The following is a 21,565-nucleotide window of genomic DNA, read 5'->3' as shown; positions in this document are numbered from 1 at the left end:
ACGACCAGGGAAAAGGGCTGGTCGTCAAGTGCCATCATTTCTGTGATCAGGTTAGAGATCGCTTGAGCCCTTGGGTCATCTCTGTCAAACTTCTTTAATTTTGCAAACGCCTCATCAATAGGTACAAGCCACGCCGGTTCCTTTGTAGCTGGCTTTGGATTCGCAGCAGCTTTAGCTGCTTGCGCGTCCTCGTAGGCTTTTAACAAACCATCGTAGCGGTGGTGATGTATCAGGTGACTTATTAGGTTGGATGTGTTATAGCTTGTTACCCTTTTCCCTCCTCGTGGAACTTCTGCATTGCATTTGTTACAAATATCAAGCAAACTGTTTTCCTCCGAAACTGAAAGTCCCACACTACCGACGCCATGTTTGTTTACTAAACATGCTGCTTCTGAAAGTTATGTGACTACGTCACAGCCAGGCATGAGAAAGGGAGCGCTGGATTTGTGAAAAACTCCCTCTTCCTAAACCATACGCTATCAGTCGTACCACAGTACTGGCAAAACGGGAGGAAATCCACCCACACTGCATTTTTTTTTAACCAAAAATATATTGTATTATCGGAGCTATCAATAATTTTATCAGGTTTATTGGGATGACGTCATAATTGCTGATATCGGCCGATAATTATAGGGTCGATAATTATCGGACATCCCTAATCTTTACAGTAAGCTTTCCGTGCAATGAGTCTTCCAACAGAAATCAATGGGATTTACAAAATGCCAAATAAATCATGACAAACTGTATTTCGCTACGATACTTGATTTGGAACATCAACGAACACCACTTACCACTCGGTGAGTTGCACATTTCTGAAAACGAACATTTAGAGTTGTAAGAACAGGTTTGTGAATGCCCGTAGCCAGCCATTCTGAAGCAGGCAGGGGCGATTCTAAATTAGCCAAATTCCCGAGACAGAACCAATAGTCAAAATTTCGGTGTCAACCACTCTAGTTCATCCTAGACAACCCAGAAAGGGGGCTCAATGTTCAAAATAACAGAATTTTCCTAATAAATTAAATGAAAAAGAAGAACGCGACATTAAACAAAGAGCAACAATGGAGGACGTCCAAGATGGACAGCAAACTTTTGCACAACATTTTCTTCAATAAACTAACCTTTCGTAGTTTTCCAGAAATATCTTGTTGGTACTGATGATTGTGTAGACCAATCAACGGATGGTGTATGTAGCTCCTCCTTTCCGACACCCTTTCAGACCGCTTGGTACCCCAACGGAGGAGTACCGAAAAATAGGCACGGCTCAGCACGCTTATTTTGGGACCCTGCCCAACTTTTGGCGTTACGAAACGCCAATACGAGCGAACCATACCGCACTGCTTGGTGGAAACGAGGCCTAAGCAAGAAAATCATGGTTCACATTTTATCAAGAATCGTGCATCTCTACCGTTGTTGTGTATGAACCATTGTGCATGAAATGTGTCACACACCGCGGTGTTGTACCAGAAATCTCTGAGAAGTTAAACCCACAGACACGGATATCAAACTAGACCTCTGCTCAGAAGGAGCTCCACACCCCAACCTACACCGGAGCGTTATAAAGCTGTCCAGGAAGCATAACCCTCTCCTGGGACGCCGCAGTCCACTGCTGTCCAGACAGAGCTCTACATGTCCACACATGAATCAACGCTTGTGTTCCTCGGTTGTGACGTCAAAGAACATATTGGCGTCTTTGGCATCACGAAAATGCAGTTATCTTGAATGTTCACAGACTAGCAAAAACATAAAATTTTACTCAGATTTCTCTAAATCGTGGTCTTATTTCATTAACAGTGATGAAGTGGCATAGATTACTATATATTGATGATCATACAATTCCTATTCCCACATTTAAAGCAGACAACAAATACTGTTTTGCTTCACACACAGCCATGTGTGTGGATATGCGGATGTGTGGTGCCCATTCTGTGTAGCCATTGAATTTGATGATTGCAAGAGAGGGTCAGGATTCCCGGACGCCTAAAGTATAACGCAATAGTGTGGACGTGTGGAGCTCAGTCTCATTTTTGTACTGCTCGGCCTACTGCACCTGTCTTTTGTATCTGGAGGGGAGCAGGGAACAGGGAAAGAGCCCGGAGAGAGCTGAGAAGCTAAACGTCAAAAAGCAAGTCTCATGCCAGGGGCTTAAAAAACTGTCAAAATTTTGTTACTAGATGTGATAGTCATTTACTACATCCATTTTTAACAAGTCGCAAAATATTAGTACAAACGATATATCACCCAGCCCTATTATAAGAACAGTTCAGGGGGAATGAGCCGGAGTCCTACTGGAATCACTGATCACACTAAAACGGCTCTGCCCGCATACAATAGCACTGTGCACGGCCACATCAGTACCACGCACGTGTACATCATCACCAGGCCTGGCGATTGCCATAGGCGAACTAGGCGATCGCCTAGGGTGGCAAAATGTGTTGGGGGCGCCCAAATGAAACAATCCTGATCCTCCCCCCCCCCCCCCCCCCCCCCCCGTCAACAATCCGGATCGCGCGCCCTCTCGTCAACAACCCTGATCACCCCCCCGTCAACAATCCCGATCGCGCGCCCACTCGTCAACAACCCTGATCACCCCCCCCGTCAACAATCCCGATTTCCCCCCCCCCCCCCCCCATCAACAATCCCGATCGCGCGGCCTCCCGTCAACAACCCTCATCGCCCCCCCTCCCCCTGTCAACAATCCCGATCGCGCGCCCCCCCCTCAACAACCCTGATGGCCCCCCCCCCGTCAACAATCCCGATCGCGCGCCCCCCCGTCAACAATCCCTGTAGCCTACAGAACAAAATACAATTCAAAGTCTGATGTGCCCCCTCTATTAGATAGACTAATCAATATCTAGGATTGTAGGATTGGATTATCTAGGATTGTATCCAGAGGTTCCATTAATCTTCTTGTACGATGTAGCCCTGTAGACATTACATTTTTGCCTCCAGTCATTATCAGTTACCTCATATTTAAACGAACAGGAGGCAGGCTATGCTTGTCTGACAGACTGATAAACATTGCAGATTTCGGTGTAATGTGTTTGAAGTTTATTTTTCTTCTGTTTTGAGTATAAGACCTATAGCCAGGTGCTCCCTGTCAGTCGCCCCTGTTGACGGCATGCTAACATGAGGGTCCATCTGCTGTGTGCTTGATAATGATGAATGGCTGCTCAAGAGGAGCCGCTCTAGTTACTGAGAAGCACAGTGTTGTATTGCTATTCCAATATCCAGGAAAGACCCATCTTCTGATTGTATACAGGTGAGAATTTAAAATTTTTAATGGCCTAGCCATGGCCTGTAAGGGTCCGTGTTCAATTTCCGAACTGCGTATTTCCTGTCTGGACTTCTCTTGATGCATTAAAACACAGCAGCCGTCAGAGTAGCTTGCTCCTAATGGCTTCCTCCCCCTCCCCGGTAGCTGAAAAAAGGGCTTTAAGCTGCACTCTGTAGGTGACTCAGCATCATGGCGACATGTACAAACACTTCAGAGCTCGCCTCATCTAGATAAGCTTTACTGTTCCATCCCCTCTGTGGATTTTCCATGACACGGATCGTAAAGAGTAGCTTTGCATTCGCCACACAGTGCTGTGGTCTCCCACAGCACTTAGGCGGCCGCCTAAGCCACACACGCCTGCCGCCTTAACTAATACGTTATTTTTTTGTTGTTGTAAATATTATATAAAAGTATCAAATAATCTAAACGTCATTCACTCTCTGTGTATAGATCAGGCTACAGGGCAACAGGCTGCATGAACATGTGCATAAATGGGCCACCTGTGAAAAATTACTGCCTGGACTCGATATCCTGTTCCTCATTGAAAATATATTGAGGGCTGAGGATTCTTGTCTCCAGTCTGAAAAGTCTTTAAGCTAGACTTGGAGATGGGACAGGGGGGGCACTCTTGATGACACGTACCCACACAAGCAAAGATACAGAAAGCCGTACATTTGGGTATTGTTGTGCGCTACACAACAATACTGTGTGGCGGATCCACAAAAATATTGCTTATACAAGCAGCATACACTGCCATTGTTGCCTAAAAACACATAAAAGCAAGTCACAGAACAGAATAAAAAACATTTTTGGAAGGTCCGTATGGGGTTTCTTCAACATGTGTGATACCTTGCATGATACCAGGCTGAATATTATTTATTTTTATGACCGTATTGTTTTGGTGTACAAGGTCTTTCCAAGGTGATGTAAAATTATCTTACCAAATGTATGGTTTTCCTGTGCTTGATGTCTTCCAGGTGCCCCAGTAATTATGTGTATAGTTCAGAGCAAAGCGTGCCCAGTCCAGCTCAGTCTGGTGGGGACACAGACCCTGAGGTCCACAGCCGGACCCTGGAGGGGGCCCTGGAGGAGTCCACTCAGCAGGAGTCCACTCGGCACAAGGTTTGTCCTGGTCATTATACAGTGTATATATATCGTCATGAAAACTCACTTCTACACTGAAGTTAGTGTTGTACATTGCTTTTCTCACTATCTTCTGATCACAATTGATCAATTACATTTTTCGGTTACAGTTTGTGATTGGTGAGGCCTTTTTCAACTCAGACTTCTTATTTTTGTCAGCCTAGTAAAGTTCGAGTGGACTTAATCTCCAGAACAGAAATTTGACATTTTGTAATCGAAGATCTGTATTTAATTTATGTTCAGATTGAAATGTAGTCTTGTTCAACAGTGTTGGTTCATTTAACAACTATGTGTAACGCCCGAACTAGCCCCCTTCTACACGTCCCAGCTAATGTTCAGCCGGCGGTCGTTATCCCAGTCTATCCTATTAACAGCAACAATGACCTATGCTCAGCAATATTTACAGGCCCTGTGTCCCAGTTGACTCGGGGTAAGGGGAGCTGAAGGAGCTTATTGGCCTAGTTGTCAGCATTTAAGAGAAGGAGGTTGTTGCTAGGAAAAGAGATGGGGGGGGGGGGGGCTGATCATGTCTGGGTAGAAAGCATTGAAGTGTGCATTGGATTATAGGGAATAAAAACTCTCCGATCAGCCTTCTCAAGATTGTCTATCAATAAACTGCTTGTCAAGACAGCAGATGTTCCTCTGTCAGAAAGTTCTGTATATTCCTTTGTGAGTACCCCAGCAGTTGAAGATAATCCTTCTTCTACAAAGAAAGAGTTTGGTTACAATGAAGCCAGATAAAGGCCTCGCTGGTCAGTGTCTCAGTTCAAAGTTCATCAACAATCCCACGAGCAGTGCTCGGTCATTATGGCTGATCGGAGCTGTAGAGGGTCTGCCATCTGAGTGTTTCCCCTGGCCCGAGATCTTAAGGTCATAGGGAAAAGCCAGAGAGGGAAATCTGTGTAAAAAGTTATGACTGGGTCACTGCTGGATGTGTGTTAAATACATCTAATCCACTTTTCTAGAGCTGCCCAAAGATTATGTTACAGTCTCACTTTTCTACCTGGTTGCCTGCATTAACCAAATCTTTAATGTCTAGTCTTGAAGGATTATACCATAGGTGAATCGAGGCGAGTTGAAGTTTCACGGTCACATCTTTACTTACTAGGACTGGTCCAAATGTCATTGGAATCTCTGATTACTTTAAGGGTTAGGGTTAACCAGGTCTCTGCCATCTTCTCATTTTACCACCATCACGTGTTTCGTAAATATTTCCTCTAAAAGGGGTAGTTTGGAATTTTGGACATCGGACGTCATTTCCAAATGAGCCAGTGTGTTATTTATTATTGGAGACAGTTTCATTCAGTCCTTCTAGTTGCAGACTTCGCTGGTGCTAGGCTAGTGCAAGTCGATGGGAACTGCTAGCCTGCCAATAAAAACTGTTTTACCCACTCCCCAGTACACCCGAGGCAAACCAATTATAACGCCCGACTGTCAATGTAAATGTCTGTGTTGATAGAATAATGTTAGAAATAAAACTATCCTGGTATCGCAATGATCGCATTACATTTTGAGGGACTACTTTCTCAGCAGCGGCGGAATTTCACTTCACGTAAACAGAGAAGCGCACTCCGGGTAATCAGTCCACCACTGCCTAAGCCTGCTTCCAACTACAGGGATTATAAACTAAATGCAATGCGATGCAAGGGTAGTTTTATTTCTAACATTATTCTATCAACACAGACATTTACATAGATAGTCTGATAGCGTTATAACTGGTTTCACTCGGGTGTACTGGGGAGTGGGTAAAACTGTTTTTATTGGCAGGCTAGCAGTTTACATCGACTTGCACTAACCTAGCACCAGCGATCTCTGCAACTAGAAGGACTGAATGAAACATGTTGACAACGGTCTCCAATGATAAATAACACACTGGCTCACTTGGAAATGAGGTCCGATGTCCAAAATTCCAAACTACCCCTTTAATTGTATTGATAAATGAACAGGTCTCATGCACGGCACCGAAATATACCATGACCAGTGTGCTTTGTGAATTTGGAGTTTACTCTTATTACTTGTTGAGGCTTGTGCCTGTTTGACGCTTTCATAGTAAAGCATGTGTTGGTCGTACTGAATCGGGCAACTTTTTTTTAAGTCTGTTGATGTTGACTGACCTCCAGAACGGTATCTACTGGCTTATGTTGTGTGTGTGTATGTGTGTTATTTTTTGTCTGCCTCAGTGTAGTGGAAAGGCTGTGTGTGTGTCTGTGTCTGTGTCTGTCGGGAGTGAGTGAGTGAGTTGTACAGTAAATGTGTGTTTGTACGGAAGAAGAAGGGCCATTGTTTGATGTCCTGTGCCCACCAGGCCCAGCCAGCCCGCCAAACAGGCCTGTCAGTCTGTCAGTGCCCTGATAACACAGCCTTTGTCTCTTCCAATACTGTATCCACAAAAGTTGATCTCACAACCTGAGATGGACACACCACACATCTAGGTGGACACACCCACCTGTGATGTCATAACAGACACCTGGTGGCATGTCATGGGACCTTCAATTGATCTCTGAGAAATTTAAATCCAAAATCAAATTAACAAAAAGCAGTAGACGCAAACACTTTTTTGCGTTAACCAGCTTGAGATTTAGTCGAAGTCTATGTGAAACTTTCAAAATGTTAAGCAGTTAACCGTGTGTGTGTGTGTGTGTGATGTTTTTCCCAGATTGAAGAAGAGTCATTGCACACGCTTACGTCATACGATGTGGGACTGAAGACGGAGAGAACGGGATCAATAGAGCAACCGCCAGCAGAAAATATACACAACAGTGAACTGGTTAGCGTCCAAAAAATATCCACATCATAACATCTCCAACTTTCCCTTGCCCGAGGGCTTGTATTGTCACTCAACCTGTTTAGTACAAACAAGGTCATAGCGCTGATAACCAGTTTGTATGTAAGGCACTCATTTCTTTCAAAACAATCTCTGGCCAATCAGTAAGTGTTCTAAGATGTTGGCAACATTTAGCTGAATTTGGCTGTCAACTGACATGATGATGATATGTTAAATCATATTTTACTACACTAATCAACAGTACAAACAATGTTTGATGGTCCGTGATCCATTCCAAGTGATTTAAATTGTTGTGTTGCGTATGTTTCAGTTTGTGGACTCTGTTTCCATCAGTCTGTGGTTAGGAGAAAGCCAGTGGTTGCAGAGCCACATCAGTTCATCCTACTGTCTTTCTCTTCTCTTCAGACTCTGACCGATGGGGAGGTGTCGTCAGCGGCAGATATCCCACCAGACCAACAAACAGACTCTACACCGGGCTCTACAGAACCCGAAATACACACGGAGCCCCAGACATACTCGGATCCACACTCTGAAGGCCAGGGCCAGGACCACGACCGGGCAGCCCAGACTCTCCAGTCCCCCGCTCCCTCGGCCTCCTCCACGCTGGTCACCCCAGACCAGCCGCCACCTCCAGCCCAGGACCAGGCTTCCACAGACGACACTCCACCCCCAGCACTCCTCCCCCAGCCGACGGAGGGTTCCGGCGACGCCCCTACGCCACAGCCCACCTTGGAGGCTGTCCCGTCGGCTGACCCCTCCGGGGAACCAGTTGACATCCAAGACGCGCCTACCTCAAGGAGTGTCGACTCCGTGCACACAGGGTAAGAAGGACCCCACTCCTGCCAACGCAGGACCCCCACGTCTAGCTCTATGGAGGGTTTGCCGCTCACTACAGACGGTCATTTCTGACAAGTTTGCAATGTAGTGTCTATCATGGTAGTCTCTCAACCAGTGCGATTGGTATAAGCTACATACTTATTTTGAAATGCATCATGTGGATTTGGTCAACCCACTGCCGCTGTCGCGTCACTGGAGTATGCTTTTTCGATGTGTGCTGAACTATCAGGCTGTGTCTTCCAATTCGTTATCCTCACGGAATTCCTCCACAACTGGATGTGGTGGAAGTGGGTCATAGGGCCGTCGCTGACCTAGATTCATTCTGGATCCAACCTTCAAAATGAGTGTCCTCATGGCTTCGTCACTGTCCGATTCCTCGAGCAAAAACGCCTGCTTCCGAGAAGACTGTTCATTTGAGCTGAACCACAACAGCCTTTCCCTTTCCCTTTCTCTCCCCTCAGTCCGAGAAGCTGTGTTAAACAGCATATCCTTTCTTTCCCCTCAGTGCAGTGTGGGTTGCCAGTGATGGAGACGAACCCCCAGTAGACAGCTTTGTCTCTGCTGAGCACTATGCTGAGCTCTCTGACTCACAATGTGGAGTCAAACTGGCAACCTGTGCAAACCCCACTTTTGGCAGCCCTCTCCCCAGGTGAGTCAAGGATCCAGAAGGCCAATCAGAATACCTAGCAAGGTAATCGTAGAAACGCCCCCTCACCCAGCCACCGCTCACCGCTAAGTGCATCCGCTGTTCGCTGGCCTTGCTCTCCTCCTACGCCTCCTCCACTCTCTTTCACTGCTGTTTTTCTGGGCAAAGCCAACAAAGTCTAGCTGGTGTGAAGAGGGACGACAATACCCCCTGTTGGAGTACATCTCCACATCCACGTCATTCTCGACACCCACTGCCGAATTGCCGGCAAGTTCGCCAATGGGTGTCAGAGGAGCAACGTGGGTGGCGGAGATGCACTCGCACAGTTGCGTTGTGTACCCTGCTCATTGTTTGAGCGAGGCCTACTTCCGTTTTCTAGCCTACCGTGCTGACTGTCCACTGTCCACTTCCCCATCTCCACCCTCCTACCTCCACCCCTTTGTCTCTATGCCATAGTGAGGATGTTGACGAAGCGGAGAGCCAGTGGTCCGAGAAGCAGGGCCAGGAGGTGGAGGTCCAACAGTCAAAGGTGAAGGTGTCTCTGAGCCCCGTAGAGCGGCGGCAGGAGGAGGAGTTCCAGGGGCTGAGGGACCCGGACCTGCAGGGAAACGCTACCGCTCCCCACCAAAAAGAGGTCAGTCATTCACAGCCATGTGAAGCATGTGTTCTGGGTCTGCCAGTGTAATGCGGGGTCAGCCCATCACCATCAAGAGAAGGCACTATGTGGTTAAAATATGGTAAACCTTGTTGTGACCGTGGTTTGGTGTCTTCAATGTCTGATGACAAAAGACCCCCCCCCCCCCCCCCCTCAAAAAAGGTGTTCAAAACAGCCACGACGCCTTTGAAAGGGAAGGAAACCTTTTTACCAATTAGCCTTGTTAAAGGTTTTTTAGGGGCTATTATATATTTTCTGTTATCTTAGCCTTGTACCTGTAAAGTGCTTCCATATTTGCTGCCTCAGATGAGAGCTGCTATATAAACTCAATGTATTATGGTTATTAAGGTAGATGTGTGTCATCCCAGCTACGACCATGCCACAGAATGTGTGCACGGGCAGCGCACAGGATGGTGGCTCCAGCTAGCCAGAATAAACGGCACTCCTGACAAAAGACGTGGATCATAAATGTTTCAGCCGCACTCCTCTGGTCTGCTCTCTCGGTTTGCTCTCTGTAAGATTGTGTGTGCGAGTGTATTTTTCCTGTTTTTGTTGGTCTAGTCCGGAAAGCCTTTCCTGGATTTAATTGTGAGCCTTTGCTCTGTGTTGCAACTAAATCAGCCAGTGAGTGGCTGGCTGCCTAGCCCACTGGCATTCTGCCTGGCTGACTGGCCGTGGCTATGCTTTTATATGTGCAGATGTATTTGGGTTGGTGGCTTCATAGACCTTCTACGAAGCCACCAACCCAATAGGTTTATGTAATCCCTCAAAGAATTATTCACAGTGCAATGCATCTCCCTGCACTACCAATGCCACAGGCTCTCTGCGGCTTGGCACACCCGGCAATTTCACTGCCTTGCCTGTGTAAACGCGAGGGGGTAAAATCCCCTGTCTTCACGCAGCAGGCTTTCTTGGTTCACTGGAGAAGGCGGGGCTACGCACAGAGAATAGACCTCTTTTGAATAATTTGCATACAACAAATGTTTTTTTTTTTTATGATTCAAGAGACAAAAAAGAGTATACATCTGAGTGTAGCCTCCAAACACGATTAACTGTTTACAAGTGCAAAAACGCCAACATAGTCTTTATTTTGCTGACCACTTGTTTATCCCGGCAAAAGCCTTGTAAGGACAGTTCCTCTGTGTCGTTCTCGTAGATCGCATCATCTTCCCCGTCTTCGTTTAATGCAATGGCAGCAGCTCGCAGATTTCACTGTCTTATCTGGTTATCACTGGTTATCACTTGCTTGCTACATCCTATATAATCCAGATAACCCAACAGACACACACACGCACGCACATACTCACGCACAACCAGGTCACTATTCAGAGCATGCATTTGAGGAAAATGCAACACCTGGAACCGCGGACCGTCTAATTGCATTTTCATCAGAATTAACCCGCCAATGTGTGTAGGTTCCAGGAGGGTAAATTGGGGTGCAAGCTGAAGCCGGCAATTTACCTCGGGCAGTAACACGGGCATAACACAGGCATATTTGGCAGTGTCAAAACGTCTAGAGGAACATCCTGATCTTAGAGGGCTGTGTTCTGCTGCGTCCTCCTTAGACTACTGCTGGTTTCAGGGGGGTCATATGCTGCTTGTTTTTGCTTTCAGGCGGGGCATGCTGGCGTCTCCACAGAGACGGACTCCTCGGTGCCCAGCAAAGAGGACATCCCAACCTTCGATGAGTGGAAGAAACAAGTCATGGAGGTGGAGAAAGAGAAGAGTAAGAGACACGACGCACGCACGCATGCATGTATGCACGCACACGCATGCACACATTCATATGTGTGTGTTTGATTGTGATGAGGATATGAGAAACAGTTTTTTGTTGAGAGGAAAATGGATGTTATCACAAAGACACGTCTAGTAAGTCTGCACTCTCTTATTTGTGCCCGAAAATGGTCTCTCCCTCTGTATTCAGGCCATGTGTCACACTCACTTGTGTGAGTGTATTGGTGTTGCGTAACCTCTTACTCAATGTGCTCCTACGTCAGTTTCCACTGGGGCCTTGGGCCCTGTCCTACTGGATTCCAGTTTCCATTGTGTTAGCTTGCTCTGTCCTAAAGCACTTCATTTCTAAAAACACATGTATCCTATATGAGTGGAAGCTCTACATGGGCTTGAGGCTAGGCATGTGTTCAGGGTTAGCCACAAAAAATGGTTTAGTGGAGGGGGAAATGCTTTGAGAAAGGTGTCAAGGTGTCAATCAAAGGTGTCAGGCCGTGCCCTAAAATAGTCTAATCATTGTCAGGAATTGATTCACATTGTTTAAGTCAAACAATCTTGTGTTCAAATGTATAATCATGTTCATTATATTAACCAAATCAAGCAGGTTATTTCGACCGCTACAAACCCACGGGAGACTTTCACAATTGACTTAAATGGTAGCGCTAAGATCACATAGGCAAGTGATGGATCTTGTCTACAGCACATTCTAACTACATCAATTGGGGAAACCCTGGTGTTCACTTCATGCCTTCGATGACGCTGGTCAAACAAACATCTAAACAGACGTAGCAAGAAGCTTCAGATGCAATGTTATGATTCCCCTCACATTTATGGGCAAACTTTTAGGCTGTATCACCCAAGTCTAACAATCCTAACACCTTTCATCAACATGAATAGCTTTTTGGGTTGGGTTACAACCCAAGTTAATAATAATCAATAACATTATTCAGGTATGATCTTATATTGAGTAAGGTTGGAGTATACGCATAAGTTTCTATTAACCCTGACCATTATTATTATGACCATGATCATACGGTTCACATTAATGCTGATATGATCAAGGAGACATGCACGCACTCTTTGATGTCCTTCTAATCAATGAGCCCCATGACTGACTGACATTCAGGAACCCGCTTTGTTCGACTGGCTTTAGTCACTGTGTTCCTGCCTTTCAGGTCAATCTCTTCATACCTCAACCAACGGCAGCCCCCACCCTGTGAAAAAGGTCCAGAAGAATTTCAAGAACAACTATGCTTCTGTGGAGTGCGGTGCCAAGATACTGTCTGCTAACATTGAGGCCAAGGTGAAACATCTATTCCAAGAAACCTGCTGCTCAAGCCACTACAATGTCACCAGGGCGCCCACATTGCTTACATGCATTTCTACTCAAATATGCATAACATGCATATTTGAAATCTTCATGTTAAATATGCATAACATGCATATTTGAGACTTCATATTTGAATGTCAGTTAGAAATGCATGTAAACCATGTTGGCAACCAGACACACACTCAAAGTGAATTGCTCATACAAGGTGTTTTGACTTGGTCAAATATGACCAAATATGTCCAGGTGATATTATTCAATGAATTATGATTATTTATATAGCACCTTACAAAGTGCTTAACAATAGGAACAGATAATCCAAGACAATAAAAACAATGCATTACAAGATATTACAAGATGCAATACAATAAAATATAATCCCAAACATATAATAAAACAAGATAAAATATTTTGAATAGTACACAAAATGCTATCAGTTAGGATAAGCCATAAGATAAAAGTGAGTCTCCAGAAGAGATTTGAGCAACGTAGCTTAGGAAACAGCACAGGCCCGGTCACCTTTTTTGACAAGACCAGACTTTGGAACCATTAGTAGGGCCCTGCTGGAGGACCATTAGTAGGGCCCTGCTGGAGGACCATTAGTAGGGCCCTGCTGGTGGACCATTAGTAGGGCCCTGCTGGTGGACCATTAGTAGGGCCCTGCTGGAGGACCATTAGTAGGGCCCTGCTGGAGGACCATTAGTAGGGCCCTGCTGGAGGACCATTAGTAGGGCCCTGCTGGAGGACCATTAGTAGGGCCCTGCTGGAGGACCATTAGTAGGGCCCTACTGGAGGACCTCAAGCAGCCATCAGGCTCATAGGGAGTTAGCAGATCGCATATATAGGCAGGAGCCTGACCATTCAATGCTTTATACGCAAGCAATAAAATCTTAAAATCTATTCTAAAAACGCTGGTATATTGAGTTCCCAAATGTCATGTATATTAAGACAACGGTAAGCTCATGATGCTATGCTCCTTTCTATTTCAGAGCACCTCTGCTATCCTCATGGAGAATATGGACCTGTACATGTTAAATCCATGCAGCAACAAAATATGGTAAAGGCCAAAAATAAAAACTATTAATTTCTAGATGTTGTCTCTAAAATGCTGTCTAACTTATTCGGCTGCAACTATGATTCATATATATTTTTTTCAGAATCAAGTTTTCAGTTTGTTTTATATTATTTGATTCATGTAGTTATACTATAATGTACAATGTAATGGAAGTTGCATTAGAAATGTAAGATGCGATGCATATTCTGTGAAGTACTTGATGGATGATTGTGTTCTCCGTCCACTGACTCTGTCCGCGGGCCTCCAGGTTTGTAATTGAGCTCTGTGAGCCCATCCAAGTGAAGCAGCTGGACATCGCCAACTTTGAGCTTTTCTCGTCCACGCCCAGAGACTTCCTGGTCTCCATCAGCGACAGGTACACCCACAGCCGGGACACTTGAGCACATGCAGGAGAAACGTGTTGTGTTTGTGCGCATTAACGAGTTAACTTTGACTCTGCTTTCCCCGTTCAGGTACCCCACTAACAAATGGGTGAAGTTGGGGACGTTCCACGCACGGGATGAGCGCACCGTTCAGAGCTTCCCGTTGGACGAGCAGCTCTATGCCAAATATGTGAAGGTGCTGCGCTTGTTAATTTTTTTTCAACTGTCTGATCAGTACATTAATGCAATGTGTGTGTGCGTTAATATATTTTTGCCTGAATTGTAGATCGTTTTCATATCCCTACCACTATTCCATGAAGACAGAGTGCACACACACACACTGGTCTATTTAACACGACAGTTTTGAATTTCCCTTCAAGATCACGATTTGAAACCGGTTGTGAGAGTGCAATGCAAATAGATGTTTTCTCCGTGCAAACAGGTGTGATCGGGTTTGCGAGAGATGAAGACAACCATTCTCAAAACCAGACACGGAGGTGGCGTGTGCTACTCTCAATCTAGATTGGCAAGAGATAGCTTGCCGTCTCATGATGGGTTTTAAAGATTCTAAAGAGTTTTCGAGATACAATCAAAATATAAAAAAGGTTGTAGAATCTAGACATTTATCTCATAAACAGAGCTGTTGAGTTGTTACAAGCACGTGGTTACTTAACTTCTCGGTTGTTAATGACTGTCTGTTGAATGTCTGGGAGTCCTAAACCTAATCTGTTGAATGACATTAGTAATCTTTCTAAAATGGGCCTCAAAACCACACTGACCTTTTCCCTGTTGATTTAAGATAGCCATGTGCTCAGACTGTGAATAACCTCTTGTATAATGCAGTAAATTATATACAGTAAGTGGCATACAGTAAGATAAGCACTGCAGCCTACCTGTGTAAATCTGATGTCTTTGTGCAACTCTTGTTCTTCCCTTTATCCTTGTTAATGTCCTTCCCTCTGTTGCCCTCCTTTTAAACTTGGACAATGGCTTATTTGAGTGTGCTGCTTGTAGATGTACTAGCTTAATCCTCCTGCGTTTGTCAGCAGTGCATTGCCATATGAAATGAAAAAAAACAAAAAAAAAATCTTAATGCTGTGAACTAATTGCTGACTTTCTTGGAGCATGACATACAAATCGAATGACTTTTGTCTCTTTTTCTTTCTGTCCTCTTCTCACATCAGATGTTCATCAAGTACATAAAGGTTAGAACCTTTCTCTCTGTCAGGGCTCACCAAGCGCTTTTACTTTGATACACTGTAATGAGTATTTTGGTGGTGGAGCACAACACTGATCTGTAATGCATGAGGAAGGCATTAAGCCGATGGGACACACAAGTACTGCCATTGATTTGGGTATTCCCGTGTATTTTTTGACTTCATTGAATGGGAATACAATTAAATACGTGCCTGTTTCCATTGGGATGATTGGGGTTAAATAAACCAAACCACTGCTTGTGGGTTGCTTGCTTTAATGCGGATGGCTAGTTTGTGTTGACCACGTGTTGCCTAAATCTCCCTCCCTTACAGGTGGAACTCCTGTCCCACTTTGGATCGGAACATTTCTGTCCCCTCAGCCTCATTAGGTGAGACGTCTTGAAGAGCTCTCGAAGCGGTATTATCCAGTTTTCCAATATATTCCAAATCTCAAGTCCTCAGAGGGCTGCTACACTCTGGGTCAGTTTCCCACAACACGGTGCAGTGGGGTCTGTAAAGCTGGTGGGCCTCAGGACACTTTCAACCAAACGGTTTCATTAATGGAACTATTGTGTATCTGACGCCATTGAGAAATATCTCTTTGTACTCTAATTGTTTAATTATCTGTTTGTCATACCACCAGGCACATCAATTAAGATTGACATTTAGATCAAGAACGGCTGTTGAATTGTACCTTGAAAGAATCACTTGGCCCAAGTGTCCATGGTAGCTTCCGGTGCTTCTTGTTCTGTACAGTTAATCAGAGACCCATGTTGCCAACAATGACAATAGTCTTTTAAACTTAATATAGTTACACCGAGCCGGAGAGCACTGTGAATTAAGTGTGGACACTCTATAGCTAGTGTGGGATCCAAGATTCTTATCAACCAGAGTTGCCTGGCCTCATTATTTGAGTGTATAGGAATTATTGTGAAAAAAGGATTTATAGTGCATTTTTCACAGTCATCGATGACTTCAAATTCTTTCTCTGGGTTTATCAACGGCTAACCCTTTTAATTCAGTGAAAGACTTGAACTGGATCGGTACCTAATGCGTAACCTAATGTATAAACGTGTTTGTTTGTTTGTCTTTGTTTTCATAGGGTATTTGGCACCAGTATGGTGGAAGAATATGAAGAAATAGCAGATTCTCAGTATCCCTCAGAGAGACTGGAGTACCTGGAGGAGGACTATGGTAAAACACAATCTGACAATCTTGACATTATGCCAGTTCCTTTACATTTATTTACACTATACACTTACACTTTATTTATTTACAACCAAATTACTGATATTACGATAAAGATCATCTTTCTATCGGCAAAGCCTATTGAACGGTTGCATAATATGTATTCTTAGAACAAGAAAGTGTTTTGCTGCCAATGCATTCAGAACTGACTGGTGTGCAAATTAGAATTGATTGATCTAGCCCCACCTTGCTTCACAAAATGCAACGTTTGTGTGTTCAAAGTTGTGTCAAAGTCATCATTAACCGTGTGTGTGTGCTCAGACTACCCTCCAGGTTTCCAGCCCAATGAAGACAAGGCTGCAAAAAACCTCCTTGGCTCTGCTACCAGTACGTATGTGTGTGTGTGTGTGTGTGTGTGTGTGTGTGTGTAAATGCAGCGTGTGTAAATACAGAGTGAGTGAATTACACTTTTAGAGTGAATTACACAGAAGTTTTTTTTTTAAATAAGTAAAGCACACTTTACCATTGTTTTCCTCTGGCACTTAGCTTTGCTCCTTACTTCTTCTTTGCTTTGTGTTTTCATGGTGTTTCTTAACCACACTGCATGGGCACTCTGAATGGTTCTCACAAAGCACTCTGCCATGGTGTTTTCAGAGCGTCCGTGTCTGTTGTGACACTGTTCTGTGTGATTGGTCCCCAACACAAAACAAGTCACTGGATTATTTGTAAGAATGACTGTTTGGGCGTTGGGAGTCAATATGCAAATACTTTAGAGGATATGGATTTCTTCATTTTTGGTACTCTGGTTGGGGTTGTCCGTGTTTGCACGGGCACACACTAGTGCACACACAAGCACACTGTGGCCCTTTTGGCTACCAATTTTAGTTTGAAGGGGGATTCTAAGGGAAAGCAGAAGTTGCAACATGCACACACACGCACTGATGTTATATTTATTAACCATGTAGAGGCTCAACTGAGGGCTTTAGAAACATGTGTCCATTGACGAGTGTTTGAGCCCCTTATAGACAAAGATCGGAGCCAAGTGGGTGAAGAGCAGGACGGTCGAGTGCTCGTGGCTGAGATCCTTGTGATTTAGCCTCCAGCTGCTGCCAGGCGGATGTCAACGCCAGGTAGAGACATTGAGCCCGTTAAATAAACTCAAGTCTGCTCTCTTCACTTTCAGATGCCATCCTGAATATGGTCAACAACATAGCTGCCAATGTGCTGGGGGCCAAACCCGAGCTGGCCGACGGTACACACCTAGAAGGTAACTGAACCCACCTCCATCTCCTCCACGGGGGGGCCCTGGGCCGAGGGGCCCTGGGACGAGGGCCCCGAGGCAGCCTCCGTCCACCAGAAGGCCTGCACAAATCCACAAAGTTCTGGGGATATTTGTAAAGTTCTAGGCTGTGTGATTCATACTGGCCTGTGGGGCTACACGCTAGGCCAGCTTATGCACGAAGGAAGCGCAGATGCCTTTCTATAGCAGGGGCGGTGGTTTGTTCTTTTGCTGTGTTGACCCTCCTTGTTCCAACCATTCATGATCATGTGTAAGAGCCTGGAGGAGGCTTTTGAGTAGCCTACCAGCAAAGTGTTTCATGCCACCTCGCGTATATAGTCTGCAGTTGTTTGTGTATAAAGAGAACACATGAATGGTCAAAGGACTGCATTGATACATTATGGTACATGCACTACTCCAGGCTCACTACAACATATACACTGTACAGCTGAAAAACACACTTTTTCGCAGATGACTAAGGGGCTTAGTCATTTTCAACAAACAACTCGCTAAGGGTCTGCCAATGACTCCGTACTGTTGACTGCATCTCAATCAGACTCATTGGTTTCATTGGTTTCGTAAAAGGTTAGATAAATATAATAAAGTTTGCATATAATCTTGTGTTCAGTGGATGTACAGGCACATGTGGACTTGAGTGAGCTTTAATCATAACAGTTGAGATTCTTACCTTATTGAGCCTCATGTAGGAACAAAAGGGGACGTTTTATAACTCATCTGTAGTTATTACTGGGTTGCTTTATATAAACACATTAATCTACTGTTTTATGATGAAAAGTTTATTGGGTGATGAAATTATATAATTCCAATGTCTTTACTGTTGAATGTTGTTGGGCAGTCTCGTTCAGTTCTGCCTCCTGATTGGTGGACTCTTTTCCGCCCATTTCCCACACTGACTTCATTCCTCCTTCTAACCACACATTTGTTTGAATTAACTCAAACAGATACTGCTTTGACTCGTCCATCTACCCTCTAATTTCAGTCTCAATCTGCATTGTATAAATACATTAAAGTATGTGCTAAACTGTGTGGCAGAGTCAACCACATGTTGACTCTGCCTGTGGCATTGCGTCAGCAGGGTTTGCACAAAACCATGGTTCTCTCTGTTCCCTCTCAGCGGGGCTGTCCTAGCGGGGGACCAGGGAAGCAATCTGCACTCCATTCACAACGCAACCTTTCACTGCATTCTGGGGCCTGTTAAACATATATCAGCAATATTTCTGTTCGAGAGCAGTAGGTACCAACCAATAGGTGTACCCACACTCTTCAAAATACACATGCAGTGGCTGAGCAAGGAGTACCAGTGCCCACTTATACACAATTATTTCTGCAAGAAGGCCAGGGCCAGTGGGAAACAGTGGAAGACAAAGTCAGCAACCCTGCTAATGCTACTACTGTGTTTAGTTGGCAAACACAAATTAATACAAATAATCAATGGAAAATGTTCAAATGAAAAACATAGATTGGAATGCAACAAGCACAGCCTTCTCTTTTTAAATAATAACAAGCCATAATTCAATATGTTTCATGTTTGTGTGGGCTATGTCAGTTCCCAACTTTCGGTCAAAGGAGATAGTCGCGTAAGATTTTGGTGAACAAATATGGCCACCAAAAAGATTAGCCAACATGTTTACTATCAGTCCTCCCGCCTCACTCAGGTATTGTGTTTGTCAGTGTTTTTGTATTAGGGCTGACTCGAGTAACTATAATAATTTATAATTGTGTGTGTGTGTGTGTGTGTCCACCTCTCAGACAATGACACTGAAGAGGCGGGGAATGAAAAGGAGGAAAGCCTGAAGATCCTGCTCACAGCAACGCCAACCTTAAGTGGTTCCGCAACGTGAGTCTCTGTCTGTGTGTTAAGTAGGGATCTGGTTACTTGGTCTATTTTCTGCAGATGGCTGTGACCGCATTGATGGCAAACTAAGGATTGGTTAATTCACTGCAAGTCTTAGTACTCATCTCAGATTGATTACATGTGGCCAATATCAGATTCCAGTGTGAACTGGTCACAGTCTTAAATGACCGGCATGTGCAAAAGATCAATATCAAAGATGTTAAAAAGCACGGAAGTGACCATGGACACAGTGTGGACATTAACACACTGGTGGATGTTCTCTTCATCAATTGATAGTTTTTCCTTTTCATTCTCATTCTCATGCTTGAATTCCTTTTAGACAGTTCCCAACAAAAAAAAAATCTGGCCCGAATATAGAAGTTGCCCAAATCAGAATTGATCAGATTAGCGTCCATGGGATTTGTGCTGATCATACTGTTAATAATTAAATCAGTAAAAGCTAATAGCTAATTTTGCTTGCACTGTGAAGGAGTCCTTGGAAAAATCAACGACCTGCAAACAATTGAATTGTATTCTTTTATTCTTTTTCCCTAGATTGGAGACGGCAGAGGTGGAAATGGGACCCACTGCTTCCCAGCCGAACTCTGACCTTCCCACTGAGCTTCCCACTCCGACCCCCTCCTCTCCTGAACCCCTGGAGGCCACACAGATCGTCACACTGGTGGAGGAGGAGGAGCAGGAGGAGCAGGAGGAAAAGCAGTCCACAGTCACCCTGATGGAGAAGGAAGAGGGCGAGGAGGAGGAAGAGGAGGCGCAGGAGCAGGAAGAGAGGAGGAGACGGGAAGGAGAGAAGGAGCATATGAAGGGGGAAGAAAGGCGGCGATGGAGGGAGAGTCATATGTACTGCCCACTCTCCCACTCCTCCTCCTTCTCCTTCTCCTTGTCCTGCATGGCCTCCTTGCCAGAGCTTCTGCACGGCTGGTGCTCTGCCAGGTTGGCCCGCAGCCGGCAGCGCAACTCCCGCCGCAGGCAGTTAAACGCCCAGCAGGCCCAGCAGGCCCGCGAAGAGGCATGCGCCCGCGAGGAGGCCACCACCACAGACGCTCCTTCTGCGGGGCTCACCCCCACTGGCGCCTCCCCCTCTCCCGCCTTGGCCCAGGAAATCCCGCCCCTGACAGAAAGCGTGGTTCCTGAGCCCCACCCTTCGCACCGGACCGTCGACCAGGAAACGCCTCCTGCCGATACGCGTGCCATCAGCGCGCGCACACATCCCGAAACACACACCCCCGTCCCCTCGCCTGCCCCGGGGCCCCAGATAGTGTTGGAGCCCAGCCGCACCGCCACGATCCCCCCCCACAGCTTCTCCCAGGCCACACTGAGCAGGCCCGCCCAGGAGGAGGGTGGTGACGATGCTGCCGCCCTGGACCCCACCCCCCTCCCCACCCTCCATAGGGTGTCGGTGACGGAGACCCAGGGAGCCAGTAGCGTCCCCTTCACCCCCACCCCGAGCCTCACCCTGCAGCCCACCGCCTCCGAGACGGCCGCTCAGCAAGACTTCTCCGTTCCCCCTGTCCAGGACCAGTCTGTACAGCCTCTCCTCTCTGCCTCCCATCCAATAGACTCCATCCCTCCTCCCACGGAGCTGCCCCCCGCCCAGCCCACGGACACCCACACGGACCCGGCAAGGCAAGGGCCGGACGGCGGAGAGCTGCTGAAGCCCGAATACCACCACGTCTCTGGGGAACAGGTGGACCCCTCCACGGCCCAGGCCACAGAGCACCAGCGGGGGGAGGACTCGGTGGACGAGCTCCTCCTCAGCTCCAACGGGAACATCCAGCGGTCGGCCACGGAGTACTACGCAGAGCTCCACGGGGACTACGGGGCCGGGAGTGGGAACGGGAATGGGGCCATGCTGAACGGGGCCACGGTGCATGGTTCCAGCCAGAAGGAGAGCGTCTTCATGAGGCTCAACAACAGGATCAAGGCCCTGGAGATGAACATGAGCCTGTCCAGCAGATACCTGGAGGAGCTCAGCCAGAGGTGAGGAGGAGCCCCACACAGACCTTAGGCCAACTACATCATTAGATTCTTTACAGCACTTGGTAGATTACACAGAACAAAGATGATAAACATCAAATCAAAATTTATGCAATTATTCCAAAACAGAAAAGGTAATGGAAGCTTTGGAGATGGCACTGGTTATATGATATGATTCTACAATAATATGTAAACGTTATATATCAGGTCCATG

The 21,565-nt window shown here is 45.9% G+C and overlaps 1 protein-coding gene across 4 annotated transcripts in view; it reads left to right on the top strand.

The window, feature by feature from the left end:
• The window catches only part of suco (SUN domain containing ossification factor), a 41,901-nt gene that overhangs the window by 13,461 nt on the left and 6,875 nt on the right, over positions 1 to 21,565 (top strand). For 2 of the 4 annotated variants that reach the window (XM_084473075.1, XM_084473074.1), the window contains exons 2-18: positions 4,252 to 4,396; positions 7,074 to 7,184; positions 7,608 to 8,023; positions 8,545 to 8,688; positions 9,142 to 9,319; positions 10,955 to 11,066; positions 12,247 to 12,374; positions 13,388 to 13,455; positions 13,721 to 13,828; positions 13,926 to 14,031; positions 15,020 to 15,040; positions 15,365 to 15,420; positions 16,134 to 16,225; positions 16,541 to 16,606; positions 17,403 to 17,486; positions 19,269 to 19,356; positions 19,909 to 21,354. In XM_084473075.1, the coding sequence (XP_084329201.1) occupies positions 4,252 to 4,396; positions 7,074 to 7,184; positions 7,608 to 8,023; positions 8,545 to 8,688; positions 9,142 to 9,319; positions 10,955 to 11,066; positions 12,247 to 12,374; positions 13,388 to 13,455; positions 13,721 to 13,828; positions 13,926 to 14,031; positions 15,020 to 15,040; positions 15,365 to 15,420; positions 16,134 to 16,225; positions 16,541 to 16,606; positions 17,403 to 17,486; positions 19,269 to 19,356; positions 19,909 to 21,354 (3,369 nt within the window). The remainder of the gene's footprint in view (positions 1 to 4,251; positions 4,397 to 7,073; positions 7,185 to 7,607; positions 8,024 to 8,544; positions 8,689 to 9,141; positions 9,320 to 10,954; positions 11,067 to 12,246; positions 12,375 to 13,387; positions 13,456 to 13,720; positions 13,829 to 13,925; positions 14,032 to 15,019; positions 15,041 to 15,364; positions 15,421 to 16,133; positions 16,226 to 16,540; positions 16,607 to 17,402; positions 17,487 to 19,268; positions 19,357 to 19,908; positions 21,355 to 21,565) is intronic. The other 2 variants (XM_084473077.1, XM_084473076.1) reach the window with 2 other exon arrangements.

Source organism: Micromesistius poutassou (genome assembly GCF_964030765.1).
Source record: "Micromesistius poutassou genome assembly, chromosome: 9".
NCBI lineage: Eukaryota > Metazoa > Chordata > Actinopteri > Gadiformes > Gadidae > Micromesistius > Micromesistius poutassou.
Note: the sequence above shows the minus strand (reverse complement) of the source record. Positions and strands in the feature narration are given on the sequence as shown.